Source organism: Diachasma alloeum, unplaced genomic scaffold (genome assembly GCF_001412515.2).
Source record: "Diachasma alloeum isolate Michigan unplaced genomic scaffold, Dall2.0 Dall_scaffold_00289, whole genome shotgun sequence".
Taxonomy (NCBI): Eukaryota; Metazoa; Arthropoda; class Insecta; order Hymenoptera; family Braconidae; genus Diachasma; species Diachasma alloeum.
The window spans coordinates 1,066,388-1,088,126 of NW_021680428.1; the positions used below are offsets into that span (position 1 = coordinate 1,066,388).

At 35.7% G+C, this 21,739-nt stretch overlaps 2 protein-coding genes across 2 annotated transcripts; one reads left to right on the plus strand and one right to left on the minus strand.

Moving 5' to 3' along the window:
* The first annotated feature begins 1,730 nt into the window (after window positions 1-1,730).
* On the plus strand, window positions 1,731-16,574 carry LOC107038841. The gene is made up of 4 exons (XM_015258143.1): window positions 1,731-4,463; window positions 10,092-10,265; window positions 14,082-14,268; window positions 15,533-16,574. Exons 1-4 carry the CDS (start codon window positions 2,112-2,114, stop codon window positions 15,754-15,756), a joined length of 2,937 nt encoding a protein of 978 aa, XP_015113629.1. The 5' UTR covers window positions 1,731-2,111; the 3' UTR covers window positions 15,757-16,574.
* Window positions 16,575-19,789: 3,215 nt separating this feature from the next.
* Window positions 19,790-21,605, minus strand: LOC107038877 (mediator of RNA polymerase II transcription subunit 22). Its single transcript, XM_015258190.1, has 2 exons — window positions 21,416-21,605; window positions 19,790-20,594 (listed from the first exon to the last, which is right to left on the minus strand). Exons 1-2 carry the CDS (start codon window positions 21,516-21,518, stop codon window positions 20,275-20,277), a joined length of 423 nt encoding a protein of 140 aa, XP_015113676.1. The 5' UTR covers window positions 21,519-21,605; the 3' UTR covers window positions 19,790-20,274.
* Between the last annotated feature and the right edge of the window lie 134 nt (window positions 21,606-21,739).

Sequence of the window (21,739 nt, forward strand, 5' to 3'; positions counted from 1 at the left end):
AATCCCCCCCAAAATTCCCCCCTAAATTATCTACTAAATATTTATTTACCTTATTTATTCATCTCTTCGGTATTGCAAACATTTCTTTATTTCAACATCAATTATATAAAATTCCATCTAAATTCACCTTTTAATTCAATTCACCTCTGACTTTTCCAATAAACAAATAAATCCTCTAATTTGACCCCCAAAAATCCCCCAAAAAAAAATGTAAAACTCACCTCAAACGTCAATTATATAAAATTTTGTCCAAATTCCCCTTTTAATTGAATTCACCTCTGACTTTTCCAATAAACAAATAAATCCTCTAATTTGACCCCCAAAAATCCCCCAAAAAAAATTAAAAACTCATCTGAAGGCCCCTCCCCTCCAAAAATCCCCCCCAAAATTCCCCCCTAAATTATCTACTAAATATTTATTTACCTTATTTATTCATCTCTTCGGTATTGCAAACATTTCTTTATTTCAACATCAATTATATAAAATTCCATCTAAATTCACCTTTTAATTCAATTCACCTCTGACTTTTCCAATAAACAAATAAATCCTCTAATTTGACCCCCAAAAATCCCCCAAAAAAAATTAAAAACTCATCTGAAGGCCCCTCCCCTCCAAAAATCCCCCCCAAAATTCCCCCCTAAATTATCTACTAAATATTTATTTACCTTATTTATTCATCTCTTCGGTATTGCAAACATTTCTTTATCTCAACATCAATTATATAAAATTCCATCTAAATTCACCTTTTAATTCAATTCACCTCTGACTTTTCAAATAACCAAATAAATCCTCTAATTTGACCGCCAAAAATCCCCCAAAAAAAAATTAAAAACTCACCTCAAACGTCAATTATATAAAATTTTGTGCAAATTCCCCTTTTAATTGAATTCACCTCTGACTCTTCCAATAACCAAATAAATCCTCTAATTTGACTCCCAAAAAAAATTTAAAACTCACCTCAAACGTCAATTATATAAAATTTTGTCCAAATTCCCCTTTTAATTGAATTCACCTCTGACTTTTCCAATAAACAAATAAATCCTCTAATTTGACCCCCAAAAATCCCCCAAAAAAAAATGTAAAACTCACCTCAAACGTCAATTATATAAAATTTTGTCCAAATTCCCCTTTTAATTGAATTCACCTCTGACTTTTCCAATAAACAAATAAATCCTCTAATTTGACCCCCAAAAATCCCCCAAAAAAAAATGTAAAACTCACCTCAAACGTCAATTATATAAAATTTTGTCCAAATTCCCCTTTTAATTGAATTCACCTCTGACTTTTCCAATAAACAAATAAATCCTCTAATTTGACCCCCAAAAATCCCCCAAAAAAAAATGTAAAACTCACCTCAAACGTCAATTATATAAAATTTTGTCCAAATTCCCCTTTTAATTGAATTCACCTCTGACTTTTCCAATAAACAAATAAATCCTCTAATTTGACCCCCNGCCCCCCCCCCCCTCAAAAAATCCCCCCCCGTTAACCTTCCCCTGTCAAACAGATCGAGTGGGTCGCGCGCAACCACTGCACAAACACTTTTCGATTTCCCGTCTCTCCAACGACAAGTGTACTCCCCCCCTGCACACACACATGAATCCCCGAAGCCGGCAACACCGAACAAGTCGGGTGGGAAGCATGAAAAAAGATAACCTAAGGTGGCAAAGCGCCGCGAGAGGGGAGTGTACAACCCAGAGGGGGAATCGTCGCGAAAGGGTCGAGCTCGCCACAGTAGTGGGGCTAAATGGAAAGCGTGGTGGACAGTGAGTCGCAGTGTTACGGCAAAACCGAGTGTTTCCTGACGTTCGTCCGCGCCCGAAAGATCAATTTCCCGGTGAAAACCTCTGTATTCCGATAAAATCGCGTCGCAATCCCGTGTGTTCCCCAAAAACCTGACAATCGTGCGCCTAAAATCCCCTAGAATGGAATCGCCGGTCGTTACTCCCCCCTCCCCCTGCCAATTACCAATAAATAATCAAGAGTGAGTGAGTGATAGCCGATGAGTGCTGTAGTCACGCCTAAAACCGCGAAGTCCCCGATCAGGATGGCTAAAAAACTGAAAACAAAATAGAGGATTTACCGGCCGAGTAACAAAGAGCAAAAGCGAAATGATCGAAGGAAACATGGCCACCGGTGCGAGTGTAACAGACCCCGCGATTCCCCAGTGGAAACGCGACCTGATCCGCCGCAGGCAGCAGAGCCGAGGCCTTTCCCCAGGTGGAGGGCCCCCGGGAGTGACGGGTGTCCCCGACCCCGTCATCCCCGAGGGGCCGGACTCCAGCGGGGAAAACGCCAGCTCGGATGCCCCTAATTCATCCGAATCATCAAGCGCTCAGGTTACTCCGGCATTAGTCCAAAATCCGACAGCCAGTGGCGCTGCGAGCCGCGAGTTGAACGACTGTTCCCCGGCTGGCAACGTAAAGTCAGTCGCGTGCAGCATGCACCTCGAGTCGAACGGATCCCTCTGCCGGGAGGAGCCCCCGACCCTGAAAACTCACCCGTCGAATTTCGATAATTGCGAACTAACCCGGTACAAAAAATACGGCAGCACTGATGATTCCCGGGAATCCCCGAAAAATAAAAAGAACCTTCACAACGAATTCGGCAATCGCGAGCGCATCGTAATAATGGACGACTGCGAGAGTGACAGTTCCGAGGAGCTGCAGTACGGTCCGGGTATCGTGAACAAGCTGAAGAGCAAGTACCTGAACCTGACCCTGAGGGAGACGAACAAGACCCGGGGGTCGGTCCAGAGGTTCCGAAGGGCGGCGAGCCTGGAGGACCTCCTGGACTGCGACCACGAGACGGAAAAGACTCGAAAGTTCACGAAGAAAGCCCAAGGAGTCTCCGCGAAGCCGGAGAGGTACCGCAACTCCTCTCGCGGCAACGACTCGATGAAGCGAGCCAGAAGCGTCGAGACCCTGATGAGGTACCAGTCCGAGGAGGACAAGACCCCCCCGGGAAAACTAAATTTCCAGAAGGAGCCGGTGAACGATCACATTGTCTTGATCGACAGAACGACTGTCAACATCGAGAACAGACTGATGAAGGATCGTCCCAAGGCGATGAACAAACCTAAGAGAGTCAGGCCACTTCTGGCTGACACCGAGCGCCCGCCGCCAGATCTAGTCAAAACGACACTGCGAATCTTCGAGGGTTCCGTGAAAAAGCTCAAGCCCAAGGGCGAAGTCGCCGTCAAGGTCGCGACCTTCAAGACGATAAACGACACTCTCAAGGCGCAGACGATCAAGAAGATCGTGCCGAAGCCACCGCTGCAGCCCAAGCCCTTCGTCAACGGAGGCTTGAAGGGCTCGAGCTTCCCGAAGAAGACCCCCGACCTGGAGACACCCGAGGTGCCCAGGAACGGAGTGGCGAGCGACCCGATCGTTCAGTCTGTCTCCTCGGTCGTCTCCAAGTTCCAGATGATCGAGAAGTCCGCTTCTCCGGCGTCCGCCTCGCCGGAGCCCTCTCACAAGTTCAAATTCTCACCTGCACCGAGCCCAGAGCCTTTCCCAGCCAGGGTCAAAGGTTCGGAGGGCTGTGCCAAAGCTGTGCCAGTAGTTTTAGGTTCTCTAGGGTCTAAGAGAGACTCGCGCTCGAACGCTTGTCAAGGGTCGATGGTCACGAGTTGCGATACCACTTGCCAGACTTCGTCGCCCGAAAAGCCGGAGGGTTCGGAGTCTGGGCGGGACATCAGTGCTTTAATCGAGGAGAAGGCTCTGCAGGATAGCAGGGAAGTTTGTGAGAATGAGGAGGTCGAAGGGACCAAAGAGCCCGCGAGGGTCGAAGAGCCGAGGGCTGTCTCGGTGGAGGTCACCTTCGAGGGTGAACCTCTGGGGAAGGCTCAGGGCCCTTCGAACGGGGTGGCTGACAGCCTCGAAGGAAAGGCCGCTGCAGACTCCACGGACTCGAAGGAGACGTCTAGGGTCGAGGAGGCAGAGGTAGAGCTGACGAAAGAAGCGAAAGCCGAGATCGCTGTGGCCAACGAGAAGCCTATCGGCGCAATATCGAGTTTGGGGCTGATAAAGACGTCCCCGATACCGTCTTATCCGTCTACGAAGGAGTCCAAAATGATAAAAAGTCACAAGTCCGGGGGCTCGCCCATCCCAAAACAGATTGGGATCATTCGGCCGCTGGTGTCGATGAAGACCCAGGTGCCGCAGCAGAATCTGAGCAATCGGGAGCTCGAGAAGAACCTTATCAATCGAGTTAAGAATATTGAACAGCCGACCAAGGTTGTTGTTAGTCTCAAAACTGCGGAGGAGATACAGCCGGTTAATAAAAGTTGTTCTGGTGGGGCTGGGGGTGAGGGTGGTGGAGGTAGTGGTGGACTGTGGGACACTAAACCGTGGAATCAGCAGAATAATACGATGGTGTTTAACTTCAGCAACAGGAAGGACGTGCCAGATTACATCGAGAACGATGGCCTCATTATTAGAAGGAAGAGGGATAAACCCAAGGTATTGTGGGCAATGGAAATTAGAGTTGGGAGTTTCTGGTGCGAAGGAATTCAGGGAATTCCCTGGGAAATTCTAGGGGAGTTGTGGGAGTTTTTCACCGATTATTTCTCTCTATATCTCTCTATATAAATAAAAAAATAAGGCGAAAAATTCAGGGGACACTCTAGTTCAGGGGACGCTTAAATTCAGGGGACGCTCAAATTCAGGGGACGCTGGGTGCCTATACGAGGAGGTGCGTGTATTTATAAGAGATGTCTATATGAGGGGGTGGTCATAAAGGGGATATCGATATTTATGGAGGATTACTATATTAGGGGGTGCTCATATGGAAGATGTTTATGGGTACGGTCACACCGCTGCGGTCACACGGACGGGGGGGGCAAAGCCCCTCCCCCGGGTTGGCGAGCGGAGCGAGCAGGGGGCGAAGCCCCCTAGTTGTTCTAATATTCGGTGGAGAATAGTCTGAAAAACGCAATGGGGCAGCAATTTTTTTCAGTACAAAAAAAGCACATTATTAACACATTATTAACTGCCACGAAATCATCCTATTATGACCCTGTTTCGACAAATTCAAGGGGTATCAATAGAATTTGATTTTTTTTGACAACTTATTCTATAGCGGGGTTTCGTACAGAAATTCCACGGCTCAAATTTTTCAAGTTTTTTTCATTTTTTTTATGGGAAAAAAAGGAGTGAAAAAAATTTAGAGAATTCATGTCGAGGAATTCTTATAGAAAAAGTTGTAATAAAAATTAAATTCTACTGATTTTTCTATAGAATACTTTCTATTGGAGATTTTCTATAGAGAAAAACGAGCAGAGGCTGTGGAATTTTTCAATAGAATGGGTCAAAAACTAATCGAATTTGCTATAGAACAGATCAATAGAATCGGATTTCTCTATACAACTCATTCTATAGAGGTATTTTCTACAGGAATTCTTCGGCTCAAAGTGCCTAAATTTTTTTGTTTGATTTTTTCGATGAAACGAGAAGAAAACGAACGTGGAAAAACCTTGGAAAATTCATGTCGAGGAATTCCTATAGACAAAACGACCAATGAAGCTGCGGAATTTTTCAATTGAACTGGCTAAAAATTGATAGAATTTCCTACAGAAATTTAATAGAAATTCTATAGATTTTTTTATCGAATTCGCTAGGGAATTCTGGATTTCCGCCTTTCGTTTCAATAGAAATATTCAATCAAACATATTCTATAGAACTTATTCTATAGAGGAATTTTTTATAGAAATTCCTCGCCTCGAATATTCCCAGTTTTCAAATTTGATTTTTCAAATGAAAAGAGAAGGGAAATGGATTGAAAAAAAGGAAATTTATGTCAAATAAATTTCTATAGAAAATGTATCCTATGAAGACAATAACAAACGATAAAAAACGCGTAGTAAATGTCACTAATTTGCAGTGAGATAGCCCCATAATTAAAAGAAAGAGGGATAAACCGATGGTATTGTGGGTAATGGGAATGAGAGTAGTTGTAATTTCTCTTTGAGAGTTTGAGGGAATTGAACGGTTGTCGAATTGCAATGGAGCGTTGCTTCCTGGTACTGAGTGATTTCTATGGGTTTTCACCTGAAGGGGTCTTGGCTGATAGGGATTGTTTTATTGATTCCTTTCTCCTTTTTACGATTAGATAAATACGAGAAACTAATTCATTATTTTGTCGTTAAATTATCAGAAACTGTTGCAGATCTCAAATTTTCGCCGGCGGATGATTTAAAAATATTTTCACATCCCCAGAAAGAATTTGCGAAATTTCGTCGACAAATTTTGCCGCTATTCATTCATTATTAAATTTGACGTCTGTTCATTTTTTTTCAATTCGAAAGTTCAATTTCGAAATTTTCGCCAGCAGATGATTTCAAAATATTTTCACATCCCCAGAAAGAATTTACGGAATTTAGTCGACAAATTTTGTCGCTATTCATTCATTATTAAATTTGACGTCTGTTCAATTTTTTTTTAATTAATCAGAATGTCAAATCAAGACGAAGAAAATTCTGTGCAAAATCCTTTTGATTAAGTCTCACATCCTCACGAAATTTCGATAGCAGTATGAAAATTAAATATTATTCTTTCCATTCAAGCCCCCGTGATTAATGAGGAACTCGTTTTTTACTTTGATACGCGCCCCTCCGAGAGTTTATGATTTTCTCACTGGACCCGTCCCATGTGCATTCCAATGTCCACTAAAGTGGTGGGGGAGGCTCCCCCGAAGTGGAATTTTTGAGACCAGACCGGTCGTTACTGCACCGTTAATGTAGCCCCCCTGGAAATGAAAAAGGTACTTCATAGAATTACACCTCGGAAAATCGAGGGCTTCACGAGAAAGTGAGTTTTATTGAATTGTTATAACGTGTGGTTATGGATCAAGTTATGACTGGGAGCACTCAGTAAGGAGTTATGGGAGCATTTGAATGCCAAAGGACTCACTTATTTCAACCGAAGTATTTGGATAATTGGTAGAGTAGTATCTGGTTTGTCTGTTTAGAAGACAAACCAGATGGCTTTTAAGGATATCCAAGTATAGTTTACAGTTTGCTACCATTCATGAATATTCAGCGAACATTAAATTTACATTTTACACGGAATTATTATTTTTTTAACATTCGTTGTTTATGAATAAATAATTGACATTGTTTAAACTTTGGCTCATTTTTTAGGCATTGAATCGAGTTTCGGTGAAATTCTGAATATGAATAAATTTTTTACGATTCCGAACATATGATTTTTACGGTAGATAATTGATTGTTTATAAATTTTTTAGTTAAAATCATCGTAATTTTCAAAAATTGCTATTTTTAAATAATAAAATCATTAATAATAATCATCTATATTATTAATAATAATTATTATTAAATGACATTAATAATAATATTAATATTATTATTATTATTATTATTATTATTATTATATTGAGGGAACGGAGTAATATATATTAATATTAACAATATAAAATATTATTGCATATTATTATTTAATAATATTAATAATTATTATTATTAAATGACATTAATAATAAATTATTATTAAATGGCCGGTATTTGACCCCCAGTTTCCGGAAATTTTACAATAATTTTTTTATTTAAACTTAAATGATTATTAATAATAAATACATGAATGTATACAAAAATACAAAAAAAAAGCTCAATAATGTTCATATATTCATGAATTAATACATAAATATTTAAATAATAAAATAATTGTAAAATGTCCCGAAACTTAATTCTGCTCTGGAGTTATTGCCGATTAAAACCGCGTGCTGAAAGAAATATTGGAACTCAATTGAAATGAAATGAAGTCCAAAGGTGTCGATTGCTTCTTATATAATAGACTCTACAATGTATCAGTCCGAATCGCCTAAAAACCCGGCGTCCTTTTGATATCTGATTGTCCATTGATACCATATCGTTACGTGTTTCGTTCTCCTCTCCATTCCATTCAACGGAGCTGCGTTTATCCCTTTGAATTTCGTTGGATACCATCAACATCAGAATCTCACCCATTCAATTCAAATCCCATAATTCATGGAGAGCGAAATGGAATTCTTCATCTCCCGGGTTTTGTGTCAAATGAACTATGAAGAAAGTGATGTGTTTGGAAGCCGCGTAATGGTTTTATCGATGAGTCATGGTCTATTCAGTTATCAACAGATAGCTAGGACAGGGATGGAGACCGCGGATAAAATACTGCGTCACATCCTCCGGTTGGGGATTTTTATTTCTTTGGAAGTTATCGAAATCCATGAATTAGGAAAATTAAGTGGAGCACTAGTTCGTGAAAATGGGGTGGAAATGCAATTCGATAAAAATATACGAAAAAATTTCATTGAAAAAATCAGGGACTTCGCTATAAAATTCTATTGGATTTCTATTGAGAATTCTCTTAGTTTCTGGCGATTCTATTGAAGAATTCCGCACCTTAACTGCGTATTTTTCAATAGAAAATGTCTATTAGAAACTACTTTTATTGTGATCTTTAGGTACAATTTTTTCTATAGAGAGGTTTTCTATAGGAATTCCTCGACGTGAATTTTCCAATTTTTTGTTCTCTAACTGCTCAATATCAAGATTAAAATTCAGACCAGCAAAGTTTAAATAATAAAATCATTGTGAAATGTCCGGGAACTTAGGGTCAAATGGGAGAGCATTCCCCGGCGAAAAAAATAGCCAAAGTACTTGGAAATCGTTAATTTGTCATGTTTGATGACTCCAGAATACCAATCAGTCACGAACATTTCAACCAGTATTTTCCCCCCAGCATTCCTCCCCGATTTTTTGCGCAATCATTTCAATTTCACTGGAACTGACAGCAACCCTCGGAATCAAGAGAATATAATTGGAATACAAAGCAAAAAGCAATTAACGAGGAATGTAAAAAATCGGCTGAAGGGAGCAGACGGGAAAACGGCCTTGATCAGCAGCATTCCAGTTGATTACGTGGAATCCACCGTAGAATATGGCGGTTGTAGAGCAACTTACGGGGATACAGCCTGTAGATGGAAATTTAGTTCTTGAGATCCGTTATCCCCTTTTTAGAAACGCTCGGTCGACAATGTTCTGTCTCTCTCGGCTGAACTAGCTGGAAGAATTTCAGGATACAGTGTATGTCGTATTGGTTAATTTCTATTTCTTTTTCATGTGCGAGAAAATTTTGTGAAAGAGCCTTGCGCCTTTGCTATTGGAATTCTACTGGAATTCTATTGGAAATTCCTCGGATTTAATTTTCCAAGTTTTTTTCTTGGAATCTGTTAGATATTGATGCAATGGAAAAACCTAGCGGATTCTGTAGAAAATTCCATTGGATTTCTATTAAATTTCTATTGAAAGTTCCATCGGTTTTCGGCCGATTCTATAGAAGAATTCCGAAGCTGTAGCACATGTTCTTCTATAGATAATGTTCAGTAGAAATTATTTAATAGAAAGCATTTGTAGAATTTCATCTTTTCATAAATTTTTTCTATAGAGATATTTTCTATAGGAATTCCTCGATTTGAATTTTCCTTGTTTTTTCCTCTATTTCTCTTCTACTTTCATGAAAAAAATTAGACAAGGATCTGGAAAATTTGAGCCGAGGAATTTATGTAGGAAGTTCAATAGAAATTCGATAGAATTTTTTGGAGAAATTCTATAAGAGTTCTATAAGGAATCTATTCAAATTCTATAGAACTCACATTTTCCATAGATATTTTATATATTTAGAAAATTCTATTGAATTTCTATTGAAAATTCCGTAAATTCCGGCTGATTCTATAGGAGAATTCCGCTATAGAATTCCCTAGAAAAATCGTCAGATTTTTTTACGAAATCCTTTTGCAGAAAATATCTTAGTAGAATAATCGGTCTTAAAAAAGCCTGAGCGCAGTAATTTTGTTGTTCTCGGCTGATTCTATAGAAGAATTCCGCAATAGGATTTCCTAGAAAAATCGCCAGATATCTCAGAATAATCTGTAATAGTATTTTTTCTGTCAAGTTATTTCCTACATATCACACTTGACATGGGACTATCTACCTGACATTGAGTCCACTCTAGTTAAAATTTGACGGATGAGGCACTCAAAATGATGTCATTCGCGATAGCTATCGATTAAATCAACTGTGTTATTCTCCTCAGGTGGGAGATGGTGGGATCATTGTTCTGGACGCAACCTTGGATGCCTCGACGACGGATGAAGGCGACTGGGAGATGTCCAGAGGACCCCCATCACCCTGCGATGTCCTCTTCACCAACGACAACGTTCTGATTAATGGTCGCAGCAATCTGATAAGGACTCCGAGGAATCACAAGGTATCAGCAAATTCTTTTCCTACTTTTTGCATGTGACGAGGCAAATGCGAAAAAAAATGTTGTAGAACAACCGAGAGAATTCGCTGGAAAATTCTATTGAATTTCAAATGAAAATGTCATTAGTTTTTCGTCGATTCTATTGAAAAATTATAACTCAATTTGGAACTATTCTATAGAAAGAAAAAAAAAATTCGAGTAGAGCTCGACCTTTCTATAAGAATTTCTCGACATTTTTTTTACTCTATTTTCTCCTCTTCCCATTCAAGAAAGAAATCTATTCTATAAATATTCCAGTCAAAAATCAATTCTATTGAAAAAAAAATCAGTAGAATTGTTTTTTTTTATGTAGAATATTCTTTATTAAACATTTCTATAGAAAGCGCGCGGAATTTTTCAATAGAATGGACAAAAAAATAGTAGAATTTCCCAGAGAAATTCAATAGGAAGTTTCTATCGAATTTCCTAGGTTTTTCTATAGAATTTTTTTATTCTACTTTTCTATAGAGTAAGGGCATTCTTTTTCCTACTTTTTAGAAATGACAAGACACAAAATTCGATTGAATTGCTATAGAATTTCTATTGAAATTCTGTTGAGAACTCTAGCTTCCCTGATTTTTTTAATAGAAAATATTCAATATAAGCTATTTTCATAGAAAAAATCAGTAGAATTAGGTCTTTCTATAAAACATTTTCGATTGAGTCATTTTCTATAGGAATTTCTCGACAAAAATCAATTAAACGAACAAATCAATAAATTTCCGATGTTTTTCAGTTCATTTTTTCTTTCCCTCATTTAAAAAATCTAACGAAGAATTTTATAAAAAATCCAATTCTATAGATTTTTCTATAAAATATTCTCTGTTGAACGTATATCGAAAAAAAAAACACGGAGAACAGCGTCGGAATTCTTGAACAGAATTTTCTAGAGAATTCACTACATTTTCCTGTAAAATTTTTTCATCGCCAGAAAAAAAATTAAGGAAAGTCATCAGTCGGAATACTAATCACCGGTTTGCGCCAGTTTTGCTGTGCAATGTCGCTTCGGGTAATGAATACCGATAAAAAATTGATTCTGAATTCCCGCGTGAGCAGATTCCCAGCTTATTTATAGATTCTTTCCACCGAGAGGAGATAATGTTCAGTATCCGGAAGCAAATCGAGAAAAAGCCGTAACAATTGTGATTACCTGCTCGTCTATTTTGCTCTAACATCGCGGGAGATAATGGAGATTACAGATAGGGCAGAGAAAAATTATTGAATAATGCACGACTCGGCAATTTATCATCCTCGGGATTTTTTAACTCGCGTTATCTCACGTTGGAAGAATGGAAGTCAACGTTAGAAGTCTTAGAGATAGCTGACTGAAAAAAAGAGCTGCTGGTGAGCTCTTCGGATCTAGCAGTGTTTATCTGGTTATTTTGGGTTGGGATAAACTTCTGGGAAAATTACCGTTGCAATTCTAGCGAAACGACAATCTGTGGAAGTGTTGCGAGTGAAATAGTTATTATTAATTTACACATGAATAAATTTAATAGAGAGAACTTGTTCTTTTCTGAAGGAATTCTATTGAATTCTATTGGCAGTCTATTGAATTTCTATTGAATTCCATTGAATTCTATTGCATTCTATTGAATTTTAACAGATGTTTGATTGAAAAATGCCAACAGATTTTTATTGTTCTATAGAAATTCTTAGACATAAATTTTTATTCCGATGTAACTCAGTTTCTTTCCGCTGTATTCCTGTTTTTTTTAAGATCGAGGGAATTTCTATAGACAATGTTTCAATAGAAAGAGTAATGGAATTTTCAATAGATTTTCCTATGAAATTTTTTACACGTGAAACCGCCTGAAACAAGAATTCCTTATTTTTTTCCTCCGATTCATAGAAAATTCTATTGGATTTCTATTGAACTTTCTATTTTTAAAAAAATTCCGCAGCCTATCTAGGAGTTTTTTTCAATAGAAATGTTCGATGGAAAGAATTCTATAGAAAAAAATCAATGGAATTCAAGTTTTCTATACAATTTAAATTGATATATTCTCTATAGAAATTCCTGGATTAATTTTTTTTTATTTCTCATGGAAAGAGAAGAAAAATAGAGTGGATATACTAGAAAAAATCATGTGTAGGAATTTCTATAGAAACGGAATAGAGGAATTTCTATAGAAAACGTGTCAATAAAAAAAAGTTGAACAAAACGACGAAATTCCACGAGTTTTATTTATAAAATTGTTTCTATTGAACATTTTTTATGAAGAAATCGCGCAGCAAAGCAATTCCTCAATAGAATTGTCTATTGAATTTCTGATAAACTTTCTATTATTAAAAAATTCCGCAGTCTATCTCGCCGTTTTTTCCAATAAAAAAGTTCGATGGAAAGAATTCTATAGAAAAAAAATCAATGGAATTCACGTTTTCTATACAATTTAAATTGGTATATTCTCTATAGAAATTCCTCGATTCAAATTTTGTCTTTTTTCGTTGGAATTTCAAATGAAAAGAGAAGAAAAATAAAGTGGAAATACTAGGAAAATTCATGTGTAGGAATTTCTATAGAAAATGTGTCAAACGAGGTGAAATAGAAAAATGAGATTGCAAAGGGGAATTCCCCAATAGAATTTGTAACAGAAATTCAATAGAATTTTCTATAGAATTTTCTAGATTTCTCAATGAAATTTTTTCGTCCGTGTAAACGTCTGGAACAACAATTTTTTATTCTCATCCTCCTATTCATATTAGCAACGTGGCACAAGGATGACGCGGGTAGGTGCGCTCCCTAGTTCGATACTCAACGAGTGTGACCGGTTACTGTTATGCGAGGTTACATACCGTGCCGTCAGCTATATCCTCTCCATCTCTCCCCTTCCCCTCCGGGCAGGCATTCTTATCTGCCGCATGTACGAGTTTACGAAAATTCGTCAAAACACTGGAACAGGGGCCACAACGTGAAAATATGGTGCCAAGGTCAGCGAGGAACGATTGTCCGGATTCATGACCCGTGGAAATTATCGGTGGTTTATATCTAGGATGGAAATCGTCGTGATAATGATCGGGATGGGAAATTGATACGGAGGAAAGAAATTCAAGTTTCGAGTCGAAACGCATTTTAGAGATTGAAAATTTATTATTTTATTTTCACTAGAGTTACTCAATTTTTTTGTTCTATATCGCACGAATGAATTTAACAGAAGAGTCTAGCGAATTTGTTAGAGAATTCTATTGGATTTCTATTAATTTTTGGTGGATTCTATTGAAATGTTCAATAGAAAAATTCTGTCCATACGTACGCGTGTGACCAAGTTTTTCATTAATTGATCGCTAATGAATCGATGGAATTTAATTTAATTTTCAAATGAAGGTTTTGTTATCTACCAACATTAACTGAAATTTAATTCGGTTGTCCCACGATAACAGAAAAAAAATGATTTCGATAGCTTGAAAAATTGTTTTGATGTCCCTGTGACCAAATTCGAAGATGAAAGCGATAGTAATAATAGCTGTTTTGATTTATAGAGTAATTTTCAAATAATTTCGTATTCTTTGAAAATGATAATTCCGGAGAAATCTTAGGATTTCGTTCAAGATAACAGATAGAATCATTCTTTCATTTGATTTATGCAAGAATTTTTACAAGATTCGAGAATGACACAATTAAATTGAACAATAAATTGAAGAATAATATAATTTATGCGAATAAAATTGTGTGAAAGGACAGATGATGGACGATAGAAGGAAAATGTGTGCAAAAATAAAATGAAAAATTACAATTACTGTGACATTTATTGTATTGGACATGATCGGTTTTGTTTCCAGCATCGGATACAGTTCGACGATGACGCGACACGAACATTTGAGTATCCCAGTGAGGCGTCTATGCTGGAGGATGACGCCAGTGGAGAAACCTCGGCGACGGGACATGGCGATGATCACCAGTCAGCTGTTAGCAACAAATCCACGTGTTCCTCGTCTACGACGGGGAATTCCGCCTCGCCGATTCTCGGTGAGTTAGCCGCCATTCATATCGGAAAATAATTTTAATTTGACTGGGTAATTCTATTGAATTTTCAATTTTTATTGCAATTTTGTTTGAGATGAATTTTAAGAGGATTCTGTAATGAGAGACAGGAGGAAAAATTTTAAAAATGATTTATACAGAAAAATAAAAATTTTATCCAAAATTGCAGAGGAGGAATGGATGACTTGTAAATGGAACTCCAATGGAACTCGATTACAATTTCAATTGAATTTCAATTTAAAACTAATTGAATTCTCATGGAATTTCAATAAAAAATTTAATTCCACTCTACTTTCCTTTTCTTTTAATTGAAAAATCATACAAAAAAACTTGGGAAATTTGAGGCAATGAATTTCTAAGAGAACTCCAATAGGAATTTTATAGAAGTCTATTATAAATTTAATAATATCTTATGAAAAATCCTAGGTTTTCCTATCAAATTTTTCATTTAAAGTTCCTTAAAATAAATTTTCTAAATTTTTCAACTCTATTTTTCTTTTCTTTAAAAAAAAAATAGTATACCAAAATTTTAGAAAATTTGCGCTCTGAACTTCCTATAGAAAAATAACCATTTATACCATTTTTATTCTGTTAAACACAGGGATAGGCAATAATATTAGATTTTGAAAATTTTAAAAAGGATTATCTCCTTATATTGTTCAAAATTTAACTATATTTAACAAATTTAAAGTATAGAATTTATTAGCTGAATTTTTCTGTTGATGGTGAATAAAATATTTGATAATACTGAAATGTAATTTTTAGTTAAACTAATTCTACCTTTAGGTACTACTTAAATTATTGGTTGCTAGAATATTTCGAAATTTAATTTAAAAAATTTTTAAGATTTATGTTAAAAATTGACATCACAATTTAACGGTAATTATGATTGATTGATGCCTATCACTGATCAAACATCAATTATAAAAAAAAAACTTCCCTAGAATTTCTAAGAGAACTCCAATCGGAGTCTTATAAAAGTCGATTAAAAATTGAATAACACCTCACGAAAAATACAATATTAAATTAATTTAGACATGCATTATATATTTCCTTCAACTCTGCTGTGATGTCACGTCCATTGATAACTACTTTTCCTTTCAATACGTTAATTCCCATTGGGTGTATCCACCTGTCGATAAAGAGTACCTCCACAATACAAATTATCTCCTTCCTCTCATCATTCACTCTACCATTGAATGCCTCCTGAAACCGCAACAACTCCGTCATTTCTTCGATTGAATTGCAGGTGGAGGTGGTCTGGCAAGCTACACACCAAGTAAAGTGGACCTCACATCCGATGGATTTGAATTGGGCATCACCAGATCTGTCCACCCAACGACGTGCGGAAGTGGTCAGCAGTGGGAGACGAGGGAGAGCACCACCGATGGAAAAATCGAGGGTCAGGAGCATCTGGGGGAGTCGCATGACGCTGCCTGGGGCGTCGAAGCCACCGCTGATCTTCTTTATTGATGAGGGAATCCTCTGGTGCTGAAATTCGGAGAGATGTGCATTGCTGAGCAAATTTACACACCTTTCCCAGGGAAATAACACCTTCGTGGGAGAGGAACTTTCACGCTTGACTGAGGCTCAAAATTCTTTCGTTCGTATTTTTTTATTGCAGTTGGGAAAAAATTCAATAGAAATTTGGAATGAAAATGCGAATTCCAGTGAATTTATCTGGGAATTCCATTAAATTTGTTTCTGTTGGAACTGGTCTTTTGAATTCTGTGCAATATTTGAGGAAATTTTATTTAATTTATGTTAGAACATTATCAGAATTCTTTAAACTTTTCATCAAAATTCAATTAAAACTTTTGGAAATATTGGATAGAATTATTCTTCGGGGAATTTATCTTCGAGAATTCTTGGCGTGAGCTATCCAAGACTTTTATTAAATTTTGTAATGAGAAACAAAAAAATAGAATGGGGAAAATTGGGAAATTTATGCGCAAGAGTTTCTGAATAAAAAAATCTCAAGAGAATAATGGAAATATAAAAATTAAAATCTGTTGACCTTATTCTATCGAAAAAGCCCCAGGCAAAAGAATATTTCCGCAGGAAATTTGATTTTTAAGGAATTCTATTCAATATTTAAGGAAATTTTACTTAATTTCTATTGAAAGATCAGAATTCTTTAAACTTTCCATCAAAATTCAGTTAAAATTTTTGTAAATGTTGGGTAGAATTATTCTCTGGGGATTTTAGCTTCGAGAATTTTTGGGCATGAGTTTTCCAAAATTTTCATTAAATTTGTAATGAAAAACAAAAAAAATTGGAAATTTATGCGCAAGATTTTCTGAATGAAAAAATCTCAAGAGAATAATTGCAACAAAAACATTAAAATCTGTTGACCTTATTCTGTAAAAAAATCCCCAAACAAAATATTTCTAATTGAATTTCAACAGAATTCTTTCCAAAAATTGTCTATTGAATTTTTTTCATGTGTGTGGTATCTTCACTGAGAATTTAACCGATAAAATACATTCCATTCTCGATAAATCGAATATTTTTGAGACATAAAATACCTGAACGCATGAAAAATTGAGGGTTCAACGTATTAAAATCGAAAACTAGCATTTCATACGACAGAAATGACTGAAACTGCCAAACCATCACAGACTCAACTCGTTCTCTATTGACCGAAGAGGACTGACAATTTTCTATGTACAATAGATTCTAGGCCATGGTGATCGATCAGTCTGAGATGAGTGAACGCTGGAATTCACATTTGAAATGGTAATTTTCTCATTTTATCGATTTCAATTTCTCGCATTGTTGTTTCTACGCAACTCTGTTGTAAAATAGTCAGGCGGGTATAAATCAAACTGGTTTTTCTACGATTTTTTATCGTGATTGGGTGATAAAATTTTTACGGATCTTACGATTTTTATAATATTTATGCATTCTGTGAAATTTCAGGCAATTTCACACACTAAAAAATTCATAGAAAAACGTTGAGAATTTGACAGAAAATTCCATTTGTTTTTGGCTGATTCAATTGAAAAATTCCTCGGCTTTGCTGTTTATTTTTAAATAGAAAATTAACAATAGAAATTATTTTTATTTCCATTTCTATCAGTAGAATTCCATCTTTCTGTCAATTTTTTTCTATTGAGTCATTTTCTATGGGAATTCTTGACATTAATTTTCCAAGTTCTTATTTTTACTTGAAATAATCAAACATGATATATTTAAAGTAAAGTAGCAATGAAAAAGGAAAATTCATGATCAATAATTTTCATTAAAAAAATCACAACCGAATAAATTTAAAACGATCAGTTTCTATTGATTTTTTTTATCGATAGCAAAGGAAAAAATCAATAGATTTCAATAGAAATCAGCAAAAAACAAGTGGAATTTTCCAGTGAATGCAGAACGTTTTCTACTGGATTTTTCCATTAAAAAATCATTCGAATTATCGCAAGATGATTCACTCCCCTAACGTAATGAAAAACCAATTGATCAGAAGAATTCCAAAATTAACCCCTCGAGAATGCAATTCCCTTCACTGCTCAAAATCATTGTGTTCTGTTTAATATTTGTTTCGTTTCTCGCAGTTTTGATGATCGAAAATTAATGAATGGGGAGGAGTTGTCAAGTTGCCAAATATTTTTGCAACCAGTTTTTCCTTCGTACTCGGTAGTCTGATGAATTTTGTATATACGATAAGTTATGATTAGTCTAGGAATAGGTATTCTTTCCTCATTTACTCCAAATAATCATTTGCGATTTGAAGTTATGTCTCCAAGGGAGACGAACACTTGGAAGTATTCCATATTGTGTATTTTTGAACCGGTTGGAAGGAATTTATTTTGTCTGAAAGAAGGCAGAACTGAGGAGAAAATGATTTTTACAGTGTGAAGTCAGTAAATGTGTGAGAAAAAAATTATGGAAAATTTCTATTGAATTCTTATTGAAATTCATCCACAAAATTTTTATTTTCAATTTTTGATTTTAAAAAATCTGCGAAATTTACTTTTTCATAAGAATTATTCTTCAGCAAAAAATGTTATTTACTTTTTCTCGATCTTTGTTCTCGAATTTTTAATATAATTTTCAGTAAAAGAAAACAGTGAATTTCATTTTCTTTAATTAAAATTCTTCCTTAGCATAAAATCTCCGTTTTTGTTTCTCATTGAAAAAATCCAAAAATTAATCCCATACACTTCAATTAATAGTTTGCATTAAAAAATAGAAGTTCAGTAGAATTTTTCTATGAATTCTTTTCATACGTGAAATTTTCCAAGATATTAATGAAAAATTCCCCAAGAAATCATGCAAATTTCCTATTTATTCATGTCTGCAAAAATTGCAATCCACCTCAACTACTTTTATTTGGTGTTGTTATTAATTTATATTATGAATGTGATATATCCATTAGAGAAAGCCGAAAAAAATGGTTTCGAAAGTTCGTCCTACTTCTACATTGCATTCCTCTCCTGTCCAAATCGAAAAAAAGGTAATAACAGTGAATATTTTTACACTGCTGTGACATTCTCACGATCAGAATCGTTACTATCCAACCTAAATATAAATATTGTGAATGTGCTTTGGTTATCATTTGTAAATTATTGTTGTACAGTATGTCTAGGATAACGAGGATATGCAGCGGTAAATAAATGAGTCGATGTCAAAGTATGGATGAAGCAACTGGAATACCCATTGAATGTAGTATTTATCGTTAAGTGTAGATCTAGGGAGATATGAAATTTTCGAGTAAGTTTTTAATTATTGTGAAACTACTTATGTACCAAGTGATTAAGCGATTATTCATTGTCAGGGATTTTTCCTGATCTGAAACTTCAATACGAATATTGAATGATATATAATCGAAGTGTAATGGAAATTAATTGAATAAAGGAACATGTAAACGACTTTTCATTTGAATTTTTTCAGTGGTAGTTCAGGGATCGATCCCATTCTCATCTTCTATTCAATTAAATTAATGCATTGCATGCATTTTTAATTAATGACGTGAGTTTTTTATTTATAAATTATATTGAAATTCTCTAGAAATACTATGGGAATTCTATTAAAATTCTAGCGAATTCGCAGTTTTTCTTTGATTTTTTTTTTCATACGTATTATTCAATACTAATCTCGCCTGTTAGGGCATCTAGTAACTTCTTCCTCTAGGTTCTTTGGTTTGTCTTCCCTCCCCAGCCTTTCCACCAGTCTCTACCTAATACTTTCAGTCTTCTCATCACCATCTCCAACTTATTGCTTGTTCCAATGATTCTGCTGAGTCATTACATGCCCGGCACTTGGCAGCCACTTTTCCCTCTTCCATTGCATTGCCACATCTCCACCTAGCCCAACTTCATTGAATAATTTTCCAATTTTTCTATAAAAAATTCTTAGGCGCCAATTTTCCAAATTTTTTTTTGTATTTTCGTTCGAAAATGGAAAATTCAGGACTAAGAATTCTTACAGAAAAAATTACTTCGGGTTTTTTAAATAATTTTTTTCACGTGTGATCATTTTAAATTACAATTCACTTATGTTCATGTCAAAAATATTTATTACATTATTGTACCTAAAATACTTATATTATACACATGTGGGCGACGTTAAATATCAACAAAAATGACAGTGAATCAATGAAAAAGGACGAGATCTTCGAATTCGATTTGGGAAGCCTCTCCAACGATCCAATGTAAATCAATACCTGAGGTAAAAATTTAATTGAAAGATCTAGCACTTTCTAATGAATTTTTTGGAGACTTCTCGATTTTTCTATAGAATTCTTCAATTACAAATACCTAAATAATTCATAAATCCTTTCAATAGTTTATTTAAAAACTTGGAAAGTTCATGTCCCAGAATTCTCTTAGAAAAATCAACGTCTAGACTTTTCTCTCTCAAAAAATCTATTGAAATAGAATAATTCTCGTAGCCTTCCAATAAAAATTCAATAGAATTTCCCACAGAAAGTGCTAGTGTCTCCCATTAAATTCTTCAACACTTGAATACCTAAATCGTTCAAAATCATTTATAAATAGACGTGTAATACTCCTCCTCCAAATCATACAGATCAGCAGCCATGTCGTCCCTCAAAGCAGCCAGTTTCTGATCGCACTCAGCCTGTTTCTGCCTGAACAATTTGCTATTTGTCGCAATGGCATCATTAACAGATGGAAAATCGTTGAGAATCAGATATTGCTTGATATCAGACACAAGTTTCATGAGGGACTCGCCAGCTCTCACGATATTAGCAGCTCTCACGTGCATTTCGTAAGTGTCTTGTTCACACTGAGTCATCCTAGACAACTGCGAGTCATTCTCTCCTTTAGCCAATTTTATAATTTCTATAACAGAGCAAACGTGAAATATTTCACACGAATTGTTAACAAATAATAAACATTCAATTACAGGGGCGAAAAAATTTTGCGAAAAGCTCTAGGGAATTGGCTAGGAAATTCTATTGGACTTTCTATTAGTTTTTGATTAAAAGAGATTTAATGGACAATATTCTATAGGAAAAATCAACGGAATTTTTATTTTTCTATACAACTTATTCTATTCAGATCTTTCCTGTAGAAATTCCTCAGCTCAAATTTTCCAAGGTTTTTTGCAGATCGGCAATAATTATTAATTCCTCAATATTTTTCTAAATAATTCCAATTCGTGCACAAAAAAATTGAATAGAAAAACCTAGCGAATTCGATTTTTCTGGATAACTTATTCTATTGCATTTTCTGTAGAATTTCTTCGGCTCAAACTTTTCAAGTTTTTTGTGCGATTTTCTTGATGAGAAGAAAAAAAAAGAATGAAAAAACTAAGAAAATTTGAGCCGAGGAAATTCTATAGAAAATACTGAAAAGAATAAGTTATAAAGAAAAATCGAATTCTGTTGGCTTTTTCTATTCAACATCTCAATAGAATCGGCCAAAAACTAATAGAAAATTCAATAGAAATCCAATAGAATTTTCTAACGAATTCGCTAGTGTTTTCTATGAAATTTTTTCATCCGTGAATTATCACCCTGAATCGCCATAGGTATTCTCAATTTTCCAGTTATTCCATCAATCGGTAATCACAACAAAAAATTATGCATTAAATTCTCAATCGACAATCAGCATTGGGGTATGATCGTATGATTTTCTCGTGCGTGTAGGTTAGAACGAACCTTCAAAATTCTCTAGCATTGACTTTACGTCTTCTTTGAGTCTTGTCGTGTAGGATTTCAATAGAGCTTCTTTGCTCTGGGGCAGAGCTCTTGGTGCAGACATTATTACCCCAATAAATCGCCTAATTTCACTATTTTAATTGCGATAAACTGATGAAGACGACCGGGGGCGAGAGTCTACCAAAATAAAGCGCTTCCGCCGGGTTGATAATGCAGCGGGCGATTTTATTGAGCGAGTGCTTCTTGAGGGATGGAGTTGGCGCCGAAGCAAACGTGATTACAAGACCATTGCGTAAACATGAATATTTCATTGCGGATTAATCC